This window comes from Filicampus tigris, chromosome 11 (assembly GCF_054856515.1).
Source record: "Filicampus tigris isolate MCC_2025a chromosome 11, RoL_Ftig_1.0, whole genome shotgun sequence".
In the NCBI taxonomy this organism is placed as follows: domain Eukaryota; kingdom Metazoa; phylum Chordata; class Actinopteri; order Syngnathiformes; family Syngnathidae; genus Filicampus; species Filicampus tigris.
Genome location: NC_141227.1, coordinates 422,325 through 442,847, shown reverse-complemented (window position 1 = coordinate 442,847; position 20,523 = coordinate 422,325). Strand labels below are relative to the sequence as shown.

Genomic DNA, 20,523 nt, shown 5'->3' with positions numbered 1-20,523 from the left:
AATTGTGTTTTATCCTCGAGGAAATACGGACGCTGGAATCTTAACAGGTTTTAAACATATCATCCTAAACAAATTAACTCTGAAAACTGAACTGCAGCTCTTAATATTTGTTCTAGACAGTCCCAGAAAATAAAAACCCCCCTCCCTTAGTCAGAAGAAGAAAGAAAAAAAAAAAAAAAAAAAAAAAAGAAAACAAAAAGCCACAGTAAATAAATAATGGACCGAAAGGTTGTTGTTCTTTGGGGGAATTGTATTTCCAACGTTCAATTATGAAAGTCCAACAACAACCTGTCCATAATTTCCATGGTTCCATAAATTCAATTATTGTTGGATCTAATAAAAGATGACTCGTGGCACTCAAAAATCCCATATTATACGTCATTCCCCCTCTCACATGCAGTGTCTCAACTCAACGCAACTGTAATTCATAGGTCTACAATAAATACACATATATATATATATATATATATATATACACATATATATATATATATATATATATATATATATATATATATATACACATATATATATATACATATACACATATATATATATATATATATATATATAATATATATAATATATACATATATATAATATATATGAGTAGGAGTAGGAGGAGGGGGTTAGATCTTCTTCCGGAATCTCAAAGAAAGGCTCCACAGCCGTGTCTTGATCTCTCTGGCATCCATTAAACAGTTCAACTGAGAATACAGTCTTCGCTGGTTACATAGCGAATATTAAAGATAAAAAGAACCAGGCAAAGCAGAACAACTTTTCAATCCCATGCCCGATTAGCCCATATGTAGCCTTACAGTATATGACACCCAGATATAGGTAATCAGCTTTGTATTGTCTTCAGGTCTGTGTGACCCGCGTTCAGTTTTTTTAATCAAAAGCAAAATGACACAATTAAGGCATATTTGAAGCCTTCTCCTCATGGTGATAACACATTGTTATGGAAGTTTCTTTTTTAAAATTACATTATATTTTAAAAAAGGAGTCACACATGGATTCATAAATATCATCTAACAAAGGTAAAGCGCAAATATTAACAATGTTTGCTATTCAGATGACTTGCATGTCATGTCATGTCATGTCATCATCCACACCGCTTATCCTGTGCAGCAGGGGTCACCAACTCAAGGGCACCTGTCCTGCAGGTTTTCAATCTCTTCCTGCTGTAACACACCTGTTAAAATGATCAGGATCGTTATCAGGCTTCTCAAGAGCTTGCTGATGAGCTGATCATTTGAATCAGGTGTGTTACAGCAGGGAAAGATTGAAAACCTGCAGGACAGGTGTCCTCGAGGACCGGTGTTGGTGACCCCTGCTGTTCAGGGTTGCGTGGAGGTGCTGGAGCCTATCCCATCTTACTATGGGCGAAAGGCAGACTACACCCTGAACTGGTCACCAGCCAGTCGCAGGACACACACAGACACCAGTCACTGAACGGGAACCGATCCCAAGCTGCCTGCACACAACTCAGACGTGTGTACCACAACACCATCAGCGACTATGTAGTAAACATCTGTTGAATATTTTAACAAAAAATTATTTGATTGTGTTGTTTTGAAAACCCAAAACTCTGAGTGTGAGTGACCAGTTTTAACCCATGCCCACTTAGCCCACATATAACCCATACAGGACCCAGACATGGTTGACCAATTCTGACCCATGCCCACTTAGCCCACATATAACCCATACATATATCATATGCCATCATCTGATGCCATCATCTACCTCCTCCACACTTCACTCTCCCACCTGGAGAAGGCGGGGAGCACTGTGAGGATCATGTTCTTTGATTTCTCCAGTGCTTTCAACACCATCCAGCCCACCCTATTGGAAGACAACCTGGAGCGGGCGGGGGTGGCCCTCCACCTCACCACATGGATCCAGGACTACCTCATAAACCGGCCACAGTATGTGAGGACACAGGACTGTGTGTCTGACGTGCTCCTCTATAGCATGGGGGCCCCACAGGGAACTGTCTTGGCTCCCTTCCTGTTCACCCTCTACACCTCGGACTTCAACTACAGCACCCCTACCTGTCACCTGCAGAAGTTCTCTGACGACTCTGCGATTGTCGGCCTCATCATAGGCGGAGATGATCGGGAGTACAGAGAACTTACTCAGTGTTTTGTGGACTGGTGCCAGCAGAACCGCCTCCTGATCAATGCGGGGAAATCCAAAGAAATGGTGGTGGATTTCGGTAGGCGCCATTGCTCTTCACCTGCGCCAGTGAATATCTGGGGAACAGATGTTGAGAGAGTCTCAACTTACAAGTACCTGGGTGTTCATCGGAACAATAAACTGGACTGGAGCGACAACACAGACGCCCTCTCAGGAGACTGAGGTCTTTTGGGGTTCAGGGGACGTTCCTCAGGAACTTTTATGACTCGGTGGTTGCATCGGTCATCTTGCAGGGAGTGGTCACCTGGGCAGGCGGCGTCTCGGCCCGGGACAAGAAGCGGCTGGACAAACTGGTCAGGAGCGCCGGCTCTGTCCTGGGCTGCTCCCTGGACTCTGTGGACTCGGTGGGGGACAGGAGAATGTTGGCCAAGCTGTCATCAATGCTGGACAACCCGGACCACCCCCTCCAGGGCACCCTAACAGCACTCCACAGCTCGTTCAGTGACAGACTATTACACCCTCGCTGTGCAAAGGAGAGATTCCGCCGTTCCTTCTTGCCTGCTGCTTTCAGACTCTTTAACAAGAACATTGTGTAGTCCCTACAAACTGGCGGACATTAGTGCAATTGTGCAGTCCTGCACCTGAGCTCATATTGTGCAATACCCAATATTCCCCACTACTGTAATACCGTGCAATACTCAACATTCCACTACTGTTAGTCTAGTTTTATTTTTATCCAATGCTGTTCCTTACATTTCACTGCAGCACTGTCACTTACTTAGAGTATTTTTCCTCTGTACTATGTACAGGCCAAAACGAGTGTTCCTCATACTTTTTATGTAGATGTATGTTGGTGTGTATATACATGTGTATATACACATGTTACTGCTTATATTTACATAGGTTTGATCCTGAATGTTTGCCGTCAATGTTATACATTAATGGCTACATTATGCCGCCGTCCCTGTGTGACCTATATCTTTTATGTCTGGTTTGATCCAGGGTTTGTTGTTGGAGAAACACCTTACTGTCCTGGTGGGTGTTTTTCCAACAACAAACCCTGGATCACTGGATCAGGACTGAGAAAACCACATCGTGATATTTACCAAATGTTTTATCCAACCATTCTTTTCACAAAGACGTGCTCCCTCATTTTGTGGTCGAGGACGCGGAGGCCATTGATGGCCCTGGTAAGGGAGATGCGGAGGCCATTAATGGTCCTGGTGAGGGACCCCTCCGGGGCCGTGTTAATACAACAACACTGGTCACCAAACATCGCGCACACCCCACCTAGTTCCACCAGGAGCATGACAACCACAATGCGGCTCTGGAACATCATGACAGAGGTGGCCGCCAACTGTTCAGAGCAAGCAATCCTACTTCAGTATAGTTACCCAGTTTCCGTACATTGTAATGGATGTATAGAGTTTTTCTCGAGGAGCGTGCGTCAGAGCTGCCCCCTGGATGTCCTCTGCAGTAGATGGAAAAATAGCAACAGGCAAGAGTAATGATTCAAGTGCACATACCCCTGAATCATTTCTCAATGTGTCATATAATTGGTTACCACCACACCACCACCACACGCCACTGCGTGGGATGAGAGTTAAAGCATGCACGTCCAGGTGGTCGCACCAGGTGTCACACCAGGTGTCGTTGATGTACCCCAAACGTGGACCTGTACCGGTGAGGTTTACACAAGAAAAGTTATTCTTTGGCAACTATTGTAGAAAAGATATTCCAAACAGCTTTTGCCAGTGGATAAATTGAGTCCCATGAAATGCAATTTAGATTTGTTGTGGTCATAACTCCCATAAGACAAATGTGATCTAACTTTGCGGGTACGGCACGTAAACACGGTCTTGGTTTGCTCGGTCTGCTCTACCAAAAACATCCAATTGTCATGTTGAACCCTTACACCTGATTTTTGCTGCATTTCCCAGCCAAAATCAGTTTGAGAAATATGTTTCACCACTATCTTGATTGGTCGTTGTGAGCAGTTGTGATGTCATTTTCAGTCGACAGAAGACAAAATGGCCGCCCCCAGAGATGGCTAAAAACGAGTGCATTTTACTGCTTAACTTAATCAAACTTAATTAATCAAAATGCCGTGTTTCAACTAGTGGGCCTGCTGGGAACATATTCTTGAAAAAAATATGTTTGGGTTGACCTCCGCTTTAAAGGTGATGTCTTTTGAGGTCTTCATACATCCGTCATTGTACTCAGGGCCACATTGATTTCCGCGTAATGTGGAACCCAAATACCGCAATAATTTGTTAATTATTGCCCCTTTGTTTGATGTTTTGAAGCCTGGAGAATTGTATTTCTTCTTTTCTATTCCACAATTATCGATTATCTCCAATTATAATTTCCTTTCTTTTTTTTTAATAATTTTGCTTTTTGCAAAATTGTAACTTGCTTTTGCTTACTTTGTGTCCATCTTCAGCTAAATGTGTCCATCTTCAGCTAAATGATGCAACAAGGGCTAGTGTGGACCAATTTAATGTCAGCTGAAGGTGGCGCCTTTTTGACAGGAAATACTGGTATTTTGCAAGTGTATCAAATCAGGTCTTATTCCCTCATATGCATTTGGTTACAATGGACACTGATGCATATAAGGTCTATATTCTGTTCTCGAGTTCATTTGAACTGGTAATGCTCCTTTAATCAATCCTACATCAGATGGCCCTTGTGACCATAATTTCTGTGGTATGTTTTGTGATATCCCTTCCACCTCCCCCGTTATTATCAATTTATGGGAGGCTGGCTGTGTCAGTGCAAATAGACACCCATTTGCACTTGCACGGTCCAAAAAAATGGCATTCCGTACATATCTATTTCCTCACTGTAGTCAAGGCCTCCTCCTGTCTGTTTCCAATCAGTCGCACTTTGTACTGTTTAAACAAAGGCTAATTCTAAGTCCTTACTCTTATAGGCCATTCTCTATAAAGGTGTTTTAGTTCATCCGACAACTTACACTGTCTGTCACAGTTGAAACTCCATCTGAGTACAGATAATCAACTGTAATGGTTGTTGGGGTCACTCGTGATAGTTTGGTCTCATAATTTTCATCCGATCCCTGTGTGTTTTTACACCATACTATGTGTAATGAGTCAGTATCCATTTTACCTCGTTTGTCAATCATGCACATTTCTTTTTCTTTGTGCACTTCTTCAGCCAATGTTGTAATAATGAACAAGAATTGTTCTGCCTTGTCGCAGGGTCAGACAAGAGAGAAGCAGAGGCCTCAGGTGCCCCTCACCCGATGTCTGCGCCCTCGCTCAAGTCCCATTATCTTAGTTTCTTACTTTTTGCGCACCTACTGCCTATTAAACGCTTCTGCTATATGATTGAGTTCTATAACACGGCTACTTTTGTCAAAATATTGGATCTTATCAGATCCCGTTTTTCAACAAATTTCCAATCCTTACATTGCCCTTTAGGATTTAATTTGACTACCTATTTTCCCCATTTCATAGAGATTGTGGTCCAGTTCGCTAACACCTAGGGTGTTCTAAAAACTGGATTTTTATCAGTAGGACAGCAATTCAAATTTTCTGTTGTGGTAATTCTCACTTCAAACCTTTTCAGGTGGAGAATTCTTGCTTCTGCATCCACACCAGTCTGCTGTTTACAATCCTACTACATTATATGGAATAAAATACCTAGTGGTTTAATTCCCAATCACTCTGTTTACTTACACACTTCACACAGGGGTTTCACAAACAATTTGCGCAAACACACACACACAGAATTGAAGTGTACACAGGACTCTGCCATCCTTCTCATTTTCATTGTTTTTTACGTTTAGTTCTTACTTTATCCTGCAGGTTTATTAATTTTTGTGTGTTAAGATGGCCAGCAAAGATATATTTTGTTAACAAAAGGTTACAGTGTTTTATTTTGAAAGGACAATGATGCTCCATAAATTTCCAGTTTTTACATGTAAGGTGTTATTTAGGATCCTTTTTATCACCGATTTTATTGTTAGTTTCCCCACCCCCCACATTATTTTGTTGTAGAATCAGTTTTATGACACCTAGGGGGTCCTACAACTGACTTTTACCTTAAAACAGGGTGACAATCAACACAGTGTGTGGCAATCCTCAAGCTTCTATTACAAATGGCGGAGGATTCTTGCCTAACGCGTCCACACACAGTTGTCACTTACAATCCTGTTTATTTCCACTCACACAGTTTGCACAGTCACACTTTTAGCAGCGTTTTATCACAGAGATTAGTACATAACAGGACACCGTCACCCTCACAGTTTTATAGACTTAACTCTGTCTTGCCTTGATAGGGACAAGTATTCTCAAGGATCACACAGTTTCAAAGTCACACTCTGTCTTACAGTTTCACAGACTCACTTCGTCTTACTTTACTTGATAAAGGACTAGTATTGTCAAGGTTTTGTTACCAGCGCGCAATTCACTCATCCACAAGTGTCGTGAGTTTCCTACTCACCAAGAGATGTCTTAACTCCTCTGGCTTCCCGTCAACCTTCAGTCCCAGAAGCGGAGCCAAGACCCAGTCCCGGAAAGGGTCTTAGCGCCGTGGCCACGGGCTTTACGTGGAGGTTGACTCTGCAACTGGAATCTTCAGGCATATCGAGATCCGGCTCGAAGGACCAATTTAATGTTAGGTTCACACCAAGTGAGACATGAGTAAACAACACACAAAATAAGGAGAGAAGACACTCAACACAATATTGTCATTTTACTTGCGCAGGAGAGCGAAGGGAACTACCGCAACAGTTCCTAGCAATCCTCTGATAAGCACCACCGCCTCCTCGCTTTTATTTTCTTAGGAGTCCCTGATTACAAAGGTGTCACAACTCTAAGGGAAAGGGGGGGCGAAAGCAGTTGGCACATTCTGAGTTTGGTATGTCCCTGTGTGTGCGTGTGTGTTTGAGTCATTATTATGCATGTCTGAAAGCAGTAAGGCAGGCAAAGCAAGCTGGGCCTAGATCAGAACAAGGCTAAAGATGAACATCTATTCCTACAAGGCTAGATTAGAACAAGGCTAATGTCTAGACTACAACAAGGCTAAGGCCAGTCATCAAACTTCCATTCTGCATAATTCAAATGTGGGACAGCAAGCATCATGCCATACTAATTATTATACATTATTCTTACACATGTACTTCCAAATTTTCGTAGGTCTAGATGAAACCTAAAACCAGGGCTGCTTTTTTAAAGCTTTGTAGGGGGCGCTAGCGAGCCTTCTTTTAAAGATTGTAAAATTAACAAATTAAATATTGATGAATTTACCGGCGGCACGGTGGTCGACTGGTTAGCACGTCCGCCTCACAGTTCAGAGGTCGTGGGTTCGATCCCGGCTCCGGACTCCCTGTGTGGAGTTTGCATGTTCTCCCCGTGCCTGCGTGGGTTTTCTCCGGGTACTCCGGTTTCCTCCCACATTCCAAAAACATGCATGGTAAGTTGATTGGACTGTCTAAATTGCCCCTAGGTGTGATTGTGAGTGCGGATGTTTGTCTCTGTGTGCCCTGCGATTGGCTGGCAACCAGTTCAGGGTGTCCCCCGCCTACTGCCCAAAGACAGCTGGGACAGGCTCCAGCACGCCCCGTGACCCTTGTGAGGATAAGCGGTACAGATAATGGATGGATGGATGAATTTACCAGGCGATAGGTGTGAAAAGTTTCATGAGTTTTCATGCATGCTTGCATCCTCAAAATCAGCAGTTTTATTGGCAATCTGGGCATTACCATGAAGACAGCTTTTTGCGAAGAATCTCAGATTTCGTGTTGTAACATCATGAAGGCCTAAACACTCTTCTGAACAAATATGAGATAGATTTGGCTAACCTACCACGAGAAAAACATGAAAGAATAAAACATGTCGCCATGGCAATGGGCAGTTTACCAATAAAACAACACTGATTTTGATGGTCTAAACATGCAAGAACTATCACAAAACTGCACGCACATCAGGCCTGGTGAAATCATCAATATTTTTCAGTTTTATCGTGCAATTAAAAAAAAAACAACATATCGCTGCCAATAAATAAAAAAAAATATCAGCCCCGGTTGTACGTTTCACCTACACCTATGAAAAAGTCTCTTTGAGCCATACACTAAATTGGGTGTCACATTCACTTTCAAAACTGCTTAAACATGATCCACATGATAATATCTTGCCAAAATTTCACACATTTGATGAGAGTCTACACCTGAAGGCATCTTGGAACTTACTTTTCATTGTAGTTGTAGCGCCACCTACTGGCCAAATGAAGTACATGTTTTATTTGATGTTTTTTCTCCTGGCAGGTTGGGTTGATTTACCTCATACTTGCTTGGATGAGTGTGTAGGCCTTCATGATGTTAAAACACGAAGTTTGAGAATTTTCGCAAAAAGCTGTTGCCATGGTAATGACCAGTTTGCCAATAAAACAATGCTGATTTTGAGGATGTAAGCATGCACGAAAATTCATTAAACCTTTCACACATATCAGGCCTCTTAAATTCATCAATATTCAATTAGTTAATTGTGCAATCTTTGAAAGATGGCTCCCTGGCACCCCCTCGAAAGTTTTCATAAACCAGCTGTGGTTGTACAGTTCACCTAGATCTACACAAATTTGGTAGTATATGTAACAGGCAGACACCTACAAAAAAGCCTCTTGCTGCCATATGCTGAACCTAACAGGAAGTCCGCCATATTGAATTTACTTTTCAATTTGGCTTCAGCTTGACTATAAAAGCTGTTGTAAATTGATCCACATGATAATTTCTTCTAAAGATTTCTCACATTTGATGAGAGTCTATGCCTGAAGACATTTACAAACTTATTTTTACCATACTGGTACCGCCACCTACTGGCTAAAGGAAATTTGTTTTATTTTTTTTAATGTTTTTCTGCCAGTGGTTGACCAGATACACATCATATTTGCTCGGAAGAGTGTTTTCGCCTTCATGATGTGCAACTTGAAGTTTGTTAATTTTTACAGAAAGCTGTTACCATGGCAACTCTATTGCCAAATAAACAACACTAATTTTGAGGGTCTAAACTTGCAGGAAAACTCGTAAAACCTTGCAAAAATATCAGGCCATGCAAGAGCATCAATGTTTTATTAGGTTATTGTGCAATTTTAAAAAAAATGGTTCCACAACCCCCTCAACAACATTTTATCACCAAGATCTAGCAAAAGTTGGAGGCACATGAAACAGTCCAAGACCTACCTTGCAGCTCCAATTATGTTTATATCTGCTCCAGGGGCTGAGATATTATTTTCTTGGTTTTGAATTTGTGGGAAAACTTTAGGCCTTAATGGGTTATGTAAACTAATACACCTTTCTTTTGTAAAACTTTAGCAATGTATTAGGTTCCCTCGCTCCTCTGTTGGTTCTTTTTATTTGTGTACAATGGAAAACAATAAGAAATTGTATTTTTTTTTTTTTTATTGAATGTGCAATGTGCTTTTCAAATCAAAGTGTGTTAAATAATTCGAAGTTCAAATATACAGGTATTGTTTCTACCAACTCAATCCCCCTCCACCCCTCCTTTTGAAGTCCATGATTAAACGGATTTGTCTCAGAGAATTGGCCAATGTGGATTTTCCTTGTCTTGGCCATTGTGATGGCAGATCAATCACTTCTCGGACAGCGAGGCTTCATAATGATGTTTCCTGACAATGAATCACACCTTGATAAGCGCTTCATAAATTCCATCCTAGATTGCTCAACACATGCTTCGAAGCCTCAGCACATTTTGACACACAGCTGTTGCTAATCTGGTGAAGCCCTTTGAGACTCTTTTGATTAACGATTGAAATAAACTTGACTTGACGAATCTACCTCACCCAGTCTTTTTTTTTCACAACCAATTTAGGAAGATTTCTGATCATGTTCAATCTCAGTTTTGTTTGAGTATTCCGTGCCTCTGTTTACATGGTGATTGCTCCTGTGTGATTTATTTGATTTTCCTATATGTGTGATACGTGTGTTTTTTGACAAGATTCAAATAGAGAGGAAGCATCAGAGCTATTGGAGGTGAAAAACCCTCAAACCTCTTGCTCCTTAATTAGCTTTTAAAAGAGATGTGTCAGAATCCACTGTTGTTGTTTTTTTTGTTGATGTTATTGTTTTAATTAAGCTCTGTTACTCTGGATTTTTTTTAATTGTAATTTTTTACAGTTCTTGAGTGTTCTGCTTTCTGTACAGGCCTCAGCTGTCTGTCTGAGGGCCCCAGTGTCAGAGTCTTTGTCCAGGCTTCAGAGGGATCAGCTCCAGAAATTTGCCCAGTATCTCATTAGTGAGCTACCTCAACAGGTACTTCTTTTTTTTTTACTTTTCTCATAAATGTATGTTTTTGAAAAACTAGCATCTGTACAATTCAGTTTTAAAACAAGTACAACTATATTTGCTGTGTTGCAAACTACTAACAACTCTATGGTTTCCAGCAGAGGTTTTTTTTTCCATTTCTGGAATGAATTATGGTTCTCCAAGTGGCATATAAATTAATGAGCACAAATTAGGGGGTGTGAGCAAGGCTTGAAATAACATTTTTCCACTTTTGAGGAGCAGTTTTGCTCATCAGTGGCTTCATTAGAGGAGGAACTTTGTCATTTTGAGGGGATCCTGAAGCAAGGTTTTGATAAAATAATAAAAATACAACAAATGACAGTTTTTACCGGGGAGTTGAAAATAGGGCTGCAGCTATTGAATATTTCAGTATATGATAATTTTACTGAAAATTCTTTGGAATAATAATGTATTCGGATCAACTATTTTTTAATAGTTTTTAATTTCTGAAATTCACATCATATATAGCAGCAATATGTATTTTCTTATTTAGAAACATTTTCATTCCTTCCTTCATTCCTTCCTTCATTAATTCATTCTCCGAACCAAATATCCTCACTAGGTTTGCTGGCATGCTGGAGCCTATCACAGCTGTCTTTCGTTGAGAGGCAGGGTACACCCTGAACTGGTCCTCAGTCAATTGCAAAGAAACATTTTGAGTGTGGCGATTTCAAACACAAATACAAATCTCTGTTTAAACTTTGCATTTCTTGAATCAAAAACATAAGCAGCATAAGCATTAAATATAAAAGGCATTATCAACCTTTCTGCAACTAGCCTTTTAGCATGCCGCATAATACAATAGGTTCATGGCTGTGCGTTTATGAGTTTAGACCATTTGACTAGGAGTAAGACATTTGTATAACTAGAAGTTTTGAAAGTGTTCAAACTAAAATGAAGATACCTCGAAAGGAAACAAATATTTCCTTCATTTGAACGCCGGCATAAAAAAATGTGACAGGTACACGCCCACGGACGTGTACATGTCTGGTGGCAAGACTCGAATGGGCATTAGCTTCATACCGTTCACTTCTGCTAACCTGTGTGCTGCTCGATTCGTACAAGCGGCACTGGTACCACGAAATATAAAAAGGGCAGCAATGCAAAGTGATGCTTCGTCGCCAGATTTCAACACAACACTGCGAAAGAGTAGTTTATTCATTTTTTAGGACGCCACCTATGTCAATACACTTTACGTCACTAGCTGTGTTGTTACCTTCATATACACTTCACTCTGAAAATGGCAAGGCTGTCTGGCTGCAGTTACCATTCTCAGCTGCCTCCCCCGCAGACACTATTCTCAGCCACTCTCCAAAATGGCGTAAGGCCGGACACGTTCAAGAAACACTAATGGTGAGCGATATTTGTTTTATTTAGTTCCTGTGCCGGCCCCACAAACTCAACAAGATGACGAATAGTGCGCCTGTGTGCTCGGCGACTCTCTTGACAATTCGGCTAATTTTACTGTTTTGGCTGATTGGTGCGTCATTCACAAACGCTCTGCTGGTCTATAATCGCCAAACTTCATTGGACTTACGGTGCGGCATTTGAAGTTCGGGTGCATTTGAGCACAACTGGAAGAAGACGGTGCCCGCTGACATCGCGGCAGACATCTTCCATCTCCCAGCGCGACCACCGCGGCGGTGTAAGCGGCGCCGAGGCAAACGTGGTTAGCAAGCTAGCGAGGCCTAAAAGGGAGCAGGTGCACGCTTCGTCTCCTGCTCGCTCCTGGACGCACAGATGTACTCCGCTGTGGCCGCTGTGGGACCCTGCTGCTGGCTGCTTGATACCCGTCGTCGGCTGCGCCCAGGAGCTCCGGTTGTGCCGCAGCTTACCACGCGCCATCGGACGCGGTGTGAATCGCCAACTTCTCAAGGAGCTTCCCAAGGCCCGCCAATTGGAGGTGACACACGCACCTGCTGCTGCTGATGCTCCTACAAGGATAGCGTTGCTGAACGCCCGGTCGTTGACGACCAAATCGTTTCTTTCCAATAACTTGAATTTCCTCTTCCTGACGGAGACGGACACCGGAGACTGGCGCCGGTGAGTGCAGTGCGATGCTTGAACTATTACCGCCTGCCTGTTCATACTTGGATGCGCCGAGAACTTCAGGCTGTGGTGGAGGAACGGCGACTGTTTTTAAAAAAATAATTTAAATGTAAACAGTGTATATTCGCCACATTGTTCAGCAGCTTTGAGGGCCCTTTCTTTGAATTTGCCAATGCCGTCCCTGTGCTCTGCGCTGTCATATACCGTCCTCCCAAATACCTACAAGGAGTTTCTGAATGAGATTTCAAATTTTCTTGCCGAAATCATGCTGCGATATGATCGCATCCCTGTTCATGGGGGACTTTAATATTCACGTGTGCAGTCCAGAAAAAACACTGGCAAAGTAATTCTTAAGACTCATTGACTCTTTCAATTAGGTGCAGTGCGTGTCTGGCTCCACTCACAAGCAAGGACATACTTTAGAACTTGACCTTTCTTTTTGTCTATCAGTCTCAAATTTGAAAGTTTTGGACAGTGTGCTTTCTGATCACATGACTGTGCTCTCTGATGTAATGTTTTCCAGTGCTGTCAGAGCTAATGCTAGCGAGTGCTGGGAGGCGAGTTTTTAACCACCTCACTGCTAGTCAGTTCCCTGATGCCTTTTTGATCAGCTTTATGTTCACTCTTCAAACACAGAGGAACTTAGCACTTGGTTCCATTCATCTTGACATAGAAAGGGCTCATAGTGGTTGTCAGTTATAGTAGACTGACATTTATTAACATTTCCTCAAAGTCTGTTTAATAGCTTGTATTTCTCCTGTGCTGTGCTGCTCAAGTAGCGACTAGCGAGTGATGTGCTGTGCTGCTCTAGCGAGAGAGACACAGGCAGCTTTCCATTGATTGGCTGATCCCACACTGCACAAGTAACCAATCAGATAGTGCTGTGGGCGGGCCACTTGCGCCGCACAGAGAGAGAGAGAGAGAGAGAGAGAGAGAGAGAGACCGGGAGAGAGAGAGAGAGAGAGAGAGAAACATGCCTCAGCAAGCTGCAATAAACCAGTTTTTAATTTATCGGCCTTGAAATGAAAAAAAAGGCTGATGCCGGTAATCGCCAAAAGGCCAAATATCGGTCCCGATAATCGGCCCGGCCGATAATCGGTCTATCTCTAGTCGTTACCAGAGAAAGTTGAAGGAGTCCAAGAGAGACCACTTGTGATGTCGTATTCAGGCAAATCGCCAAAATCCACGCGCTCTATTTAAAACAATTGACTCTATCCTGAAGCCCCGTCAACCGACGTGCATGGACTATTCCCCTGAAATGTGAGATAGTTTTTTGCAGTTTTTCATTGACAAGGTTGCTAAATCTAGGGCTCTTGTCTCGAATGCCATATTTGACCACTGTGTCCAAGTTCCTTTTTCCGCAGTGTTCGATTCCTTTGAGCCGGTTTCTTTGACATGTTTGGAGGATGTGGTTTGCCATATGAAACCATCGGGCTCCCCTTATGACTCCGTTCCTCCACACTTCTTTAAGAAGATTGTCCCGACAATTGGTAAATCGGTTTTGGCCATTATCAACAGCAGCCTGTCTTCTGGTGTGGTCGCCCAACATTTTAAGCATGCTGTAGTGCAACCCTTGCTGAGAAAAACTGGCCTTTCTCAAGCTGTGCTATCCAATTTTAGACCGATTTCCAAACTGCCTTTTATGTCTAAAAGTCTCAAACTTGGGTTTTAAAATGTACAGTGATTAAATTGGACCAGCAAATCAGCGCTGTTGTAAAGTCGAGCTTCCTTCTCCTTAGACAGCTGGCTAAGGTAAAGCTCCTCCTTTCCCATCAGCACTTAGAAACAGTCATCCATGCCTTTGTTACATATCGGCTAGATTACTGTAATGCACTTTATTTTGCAGTCAGTCAGCCCTCCCTCAAATGTCTCCAGTTGGTCCAAAATGCTGCTCCCTGCCTACTAACTGGAGCTCGGAAGATGGAGCATATAACACCACTTCTGGCCTCCCTTCTCTGGCTCCCAGTGCATTTCAGGGTTCGTTCATTAAATGGCCTGGCCCCGGTGTACCTCTCTGAGCTCCTCAACTCCTACGCACCTTCCCACAGCCTCAGGTCTGTGGACCAGGCGCTGCTCGAGGTGCCGAGGACCAAGCGGAGCCTCAGAGGGGATTGAGCCTTTTCGACTGCTGGTCCTTCCTTTTGAATGACCTCCTATTGGATGTTAGGCAAGCCCCCTCTCTGTCCACTTTTAAAACCCGGTTGAAGACACACTTTTATTCGCTGGTTTTTGTTCAGACCTGAAATTTTCAGCTCTTTTCGGTGTATGTGTTTTATGTGAATTTATTGATCAGCACTGTTTATTATGGCTTTTTATTGTTTATTATCATTATTTATTAATTATTTAGTATTATTTATTTATCGTTTATTGTTTGTAAAGTACTTTGTTACAGCTCCAGCTGTTATGAAATGCCCTATATAAATAAAATTGTATTGTATTGGGGCGGCACGGTGGTCGACTGGTAGGCTAGTCCGCCTCACAGTTCAGAGGTCATGGGTTCGATCCCGGCTCCGGCCTCCCTGTGTGGAGTTTGCATGTTCTCCCCGTGCCTGCGTGGGTTTCCTCCGGGTACTCCGGTTTCCTCCCACATTCCAAAAACATGCATGGTAAGTTGATTGGACTCTCTAAATTGCCCCTAGGTGTGATTGTGAGTGCGGATGTTTGTCTCTGTGTGCCCTGCGATTGGCTGGCAACCAATTCAGGGTGTCCCCCGCCTACTGCCCGAAGACAGCTGGGATAGGCTCCAGCACGCCCGCGACCCTTGTGAGGATAAGCGGTATGGATAATGAATGAATGAATGTATTGTATTGTATTGTATAACATAAGATTAGAATTCAAGACAGTACGTTACATTCAAATGCCATTATAAACAAGGTAGCATTAGCGCTCGTCGCCGAGGTAACACATTGTAAACACTTTAAAAGCGTGCTCACTTACCTTAATAATTGTGAATATAATTACATACGTACAGCTAGGGGTGGGCGATATGGCAAAAATATCATATCACAGTTTTTTTAAAAAATTATCAAGATTTGATCATGATTGTTTTTTTAAGACTAATTTGCACATTTATGACCATTTTCCTCATGTTGAACATATAAAACATATTTAAAATGTATATAAAACTCTAAAAGAAAAAAAAATACATTTCAAGCCAGCTCAGCTTTCTGAACAGGTTTTAATTTGAATAGTGACAATTTTTATCAAAATGTGCAGTGAATGTAAACATAACGTAAACATAAAAACACAGTTTGTAACGCGGGTCTAGTACTTTGAGTCTTTTACACCCCTCTTTTTCCACTGTTTTAATGGGAATCATGTCTTCAGCAAGGTAATAAGTCACTGCCTCAGATACTTCTTTACACTGCTTACTTGTTTTTTCATATGAAGTGCCCTTGTTAAAATGACTGTTACGGTGGGTTGTGTTAGCTTGGAGCTAGTGGCTGCCTCTGGCTACCATGTGTTTGATCTCCGTTTGCTGCTGCTGTCGGCGCTGACATCCGAACCGAGTCCCTGCAAATTTAGCAAATAACTGGTTTGCGCTTTCTCATCCGAGTAAAAGCCAAACCAAATTGACATTGTGGATGTGGAGTTTCTTTTTCAGGACCAACTCTGCTTCGTGGTGACATTCCGCTATAGCTTCCCGCTATGCAAACAAACAGGGAGGCGGGGAGTGTCACGTACGGTGCAATGTGTGTGCTGTGATTGGTTGGTAGGGTACATGCGTTAGCGGATTTGCGCCGCCATAGAGCGAAACTGTATAGAATGTGCCATGTAGACGATCAAACGATCTTCCGGCTTTATGAGATCGTGAACACGTTGAATCGCTGAACGATCTAATATTGTCATATCACCCACCCCTATGTACATCTTAAATCCTTTGTCCTTCTTTGAAGATGACGTGGAAGGATTCAATTGAATTATACGAGTTACGTCACTCAACGAAAAGGGAGGTAAATCAAGCAGTGACAGAGTGAAGAACGCAGCCATTTTGCTTGTGTATAGATGGGCCGGAAATTGGGTGGTGCCTTGGTCACTTTAACCGGAGGTCTGTGGCATAAAGCCAATAGAGTGTTGCCATGGTAAGAGCTTTTTAAGAAAATTGACAAACTTCTTGTTGCAGTATCATGAAGGCTAAATTACTCTTCCGAGCAAATATAACGTTTATCTGGTTCACTGCTGGCAGAAAAGAATATTAAAAAAAGTAAAACCTTGCATTTTCTTTAACCAGTAGGTGGCGGTAGCAGTACGGTAAAAGTTTGTAGATTTCTTCAGGCCAAGACTCTCATCAAACATGAGAAATCTTTAGAACAAATTATCATGTGGACCATGTTACAGCAGCTTTTGTAATCAAGGTGACTTCAAACTTTAAAGTACATTCAAAATGGTGGACTTTCTGTTAGGTTTAGCATATGGCACCAAGAAGATTTTTTTGTAGGTTTCTGCCTGTTACATATATTACCAACATTTTCTAGATGTAGGTGAAACGTACAACTGGGGCTGCTTTTTTGAAACTTTCTATAGGGCACTCGTGAGCAATCGTTTAAAGATTGCATAATTAACTAATTAAATATTGATAAATTTAGAAAGCCTGATATTTGTGCAAAATTTCATGAGTTTTCACATGTTTACGCCTTCAAAATCATATATCATTATATTGGCAAAGTTGGCGTTACCAAGCAAAAGCTTTTTGAGAAAAAACTTTGTGTTTTAACATCATGAAGGCCTAAACACTCTTAAGAGCAGTTATGAGGTAGATCTGATTAACCTCCCAGGAGAAAAACTTCAAGGTATAAAACATGTACTTCCTTCAGCCAGTAGGTGTTGCTGTCACAATGATAGTGACTCAACTTCCAGAAGCTTTTGTATTTAAAGTGACTTCAAACTTTCAAGTAAATTCAAATTGTCAAAAACTCTAAAGGGCGCTAGCGAGCAATTTAAAAAAAAAAATTGAATGATAAAATAAAAATATATTGATTATTGGTGATTTCACCAAGACTGATATGTGTGCACATATCATGAGATTTCGTGCATGTTTACACCCTCAAAATCAGTGTTGTTTTATTGGCGAACTGCCTGTTGCCACGGCAACAACTTTTCGTGGAAAATCACAACCTTCATATTTTAACATCAAGAAGGTCTAAACACCAGAGCTGGGCATTTTACTAAAGATTTGCAGTCCACTTATCGCTTTCCGCCTCCATCCGGGCTACCCGTCCGCCGTCTGCTTTTTTGCCATTTTGTGCAGTTATTTTGTGTATCTCCATCATTCTGCTCAAAGAGCTATAATTCCTCACATGCACTAAAATAAACTTAAAATGCACCAAAATGTGTAAGTTTAAAATGTCTTACTTATGACAGGATACCCTCTTTTCACAGTTTAAGCAGCTTGCCGATGTTGTCGAGTTCGGCTCCTCCATCTCTGTTCTTTTTCATCTTCTTAGTCTCCATTTTCTTCTTCTTTGTGACACGCATGTCGTGTGTCGTGTTCTTTAATTGAACAAATAAAAAAATGGAACAACTGTAGCTTGTCGATGATTTCTTTAGTCCTGCTTGAATGACAACAGCGCATCTACAATACCGATTTAAATAAAGTTTTCGGGAAAAAAACTGTGTATCTGCAATGCTTCACGTCACGTCCGTGACCAAAGATTGTCAGTTACCAACAAGAATATTCACTCTGTGCAGTATTATTTCATTTACACCACAATGTGCATTATAAGCACACACAGCCAAATAAAATGAAAAAAAACAAAAACGCACACACACAAGGTGTGGTGGAATAAAAAAACAAAACAATGTGAAACACCAATATATCATGACAAAGGTGCAGCGGTTTTGGAGGATTGGGAGCAAACTAGTTATATAAATCCCTCTAGAAGTGAACCTGTCGTCTCCGACAGGAGATGTCATGTACCGTAACTCATGAACCGTTAAAGCTAGCAACGTCATTCCAACAGATTCTGAAAGCAGATAAGTGGAGCTGTCGATACCACATACACGCCTCTAATTTTAAACGACGGCGAGTCCCACAAAACTTTCACTAGCATACTTGCATTTAGTTTACTCCAACTATTTGTTCCTTATTGAACACCATCCAAACTATTTTGTAATTGATTCAGTGGTTTTAGCTTTAGTGTGCATTGCTATCTATAACTCCACATTTACACAATTCATATGTACAGTACACACAAGTACTGGCAATAAATGTTAGATTATAGGCAGCATGATATATGCATGTGACTTGGGCTTGATGGAAGTGTGAAATTAGTCATCTTCACGTTACTACAGTTAGCATGGCATTAACATAGCCTTTACCTCTTTGACATGGCCCAGTCGATCCAAAGGAGGAAATATTCTCAAAGCATGGTGAAGTAGTCCTTTCGATGAACGGTGCTGCCCCACACCCACCCCCAGCCCCCAACGTGTCAGAGAGGCTCAGAAGAAAAAAAGCATGTAGGTATATGCATGTTCTCAGCGCCATTATTTTGATCAGCTGATGACAGACTCTTTGTAGCTTTTAACTCTGAAGAGAATGTCTTCCAGTGTCAGCTACCTGTATATATCAATTTTTCGATCAGCAGCATTCTTCCTCTTTCCTTCCCCCTGGATAGGCATGTTAGTTCCTTCTCAGTGTTGTTATTCTACCCTAAAAACAGTTCTGTCTATGAACTGATAAACGGCATTAATGGCATCCCCTGGCCATTGCGTGTCATTACAATGCCTCCCAAGCCTGATAATTTGTGATTAACTGCATCAGAGTGTCACCCGTGAATGACATTAAAGTGTTGGATGATCAACAATTAGTTAAGAAGAGGTGGGCATTAAATGAGTTAAAGAGGCCAAATTTTGTTCAATTCCCCCAAGAGGCTAAATTTTGTTCGATTCCCCCAAGAGATCTAATCTGATGTACTGCAAACTTTAGCTGGTTCATATTGAAAGGGAATATACCTAAATTGTTTTGTTTCATGAATCGCTGCTGCTCTTGTGGCACTCTGTTTGACAAGAAAACAGATGTTTTTGAAGGCCTAAAATGCACATAAACTTGACAAACTTCCAATATGTTTTCTCTCCAGAAAATGTTGAAAGTGTGGAACAATGACTGGAGGACAAGACATGCTGTTTTCAAGCTATATTCATGCTCAGATAATATATGCAAAAGGGCAGCCGCAGAAATTTTGCAAGAGGTATTATGCCCCATGGGTTTTGTCTGTTATTAACCAAGACTAAACAGGCGTTGCAAGCTACAGCATATGCAAGAGTAAAGCTAAGTCGTTAATTTATTTGTATTGCCCTTACTCCCAAAATATTTTTCAAAAGGCCCCACTATCCCCCACTTGACAATGATTGGTGACACTCCATGACTAAAACACCCAATTGGGCAAGGAAAAAACATTTCTGGGAAAAGGAAGAAAAACTGAAAAGAGACCACAGATTAGGGTCTAAACATTTGTGAAAATGTTTGTACTCACATCATGCCTGGTAAAAAAATCAACAAAATCAATCCATATGTTAGAGGTTTATTGCGCCATTAAAATAACAAGAAAAATAAAAATAAATGAATGTTCCAGTACCCCAACGTGCTAGTACCTCGAACCAAGTTCATTGCCACAAAGCGCATGTCCCTGCAATTTCTTGCTGAGTGTTACTATCAGGTTCACACCAGGTGAGACATTAGTAAACAATGCACAAAATGAGGAGAGAAGACACTCGACGACAATATTGTCTTTTTACTTGCAAGGAGAGCGCAGGGAAGTGTACAATTACAGTTCCTAAAACCCTCTGCCCGGCTCCCACGCCTCCTCTCTTTTTATTTTCTTCTGAGTCCCTGATTACAAAGGCGTTCCAGCTCTCAGGGAAAGGGGAGCGAAAGCAGCTGGAACACTATGAACTTGTTTTGTCTGTGTGTGTGTGATAAAACTTAAGTAGGGTTGATCGGGGCTGGGCTCCATCTGGTAGAGGTGATGACAATGCTTTTTCATCCTCTGGATCTACAGTATTGATGATTGAGGAAT

General features: G+C 41.7%; 1 protein-coding gene across 6 annotated transcripts in view; it reads left to right on the top strand.

Moving 5' to 3' along the window:
- Positions 1-20,523, top strand: part of zswim8 (zinc finger, SWIM-type containing 8) — a 331,437-nt gene that overhangs the window by 58,192 nt on the left and 252,722 nt on the right. For all 6 annotated transcript variants that reach the window (XM_086044801.1, XM_086044798.1, XM_086044797.1 and 3 more), the window contains one exon: positions 10,319-10,426. In XM_086044801.1, coding sequence (XP_085900927.1) covers positions 10,319-10,426 — 108 coding nt within the window. The remainder of the gene's footprint in view (positions 1-10,318; positions 10,427-20,523) is intronic.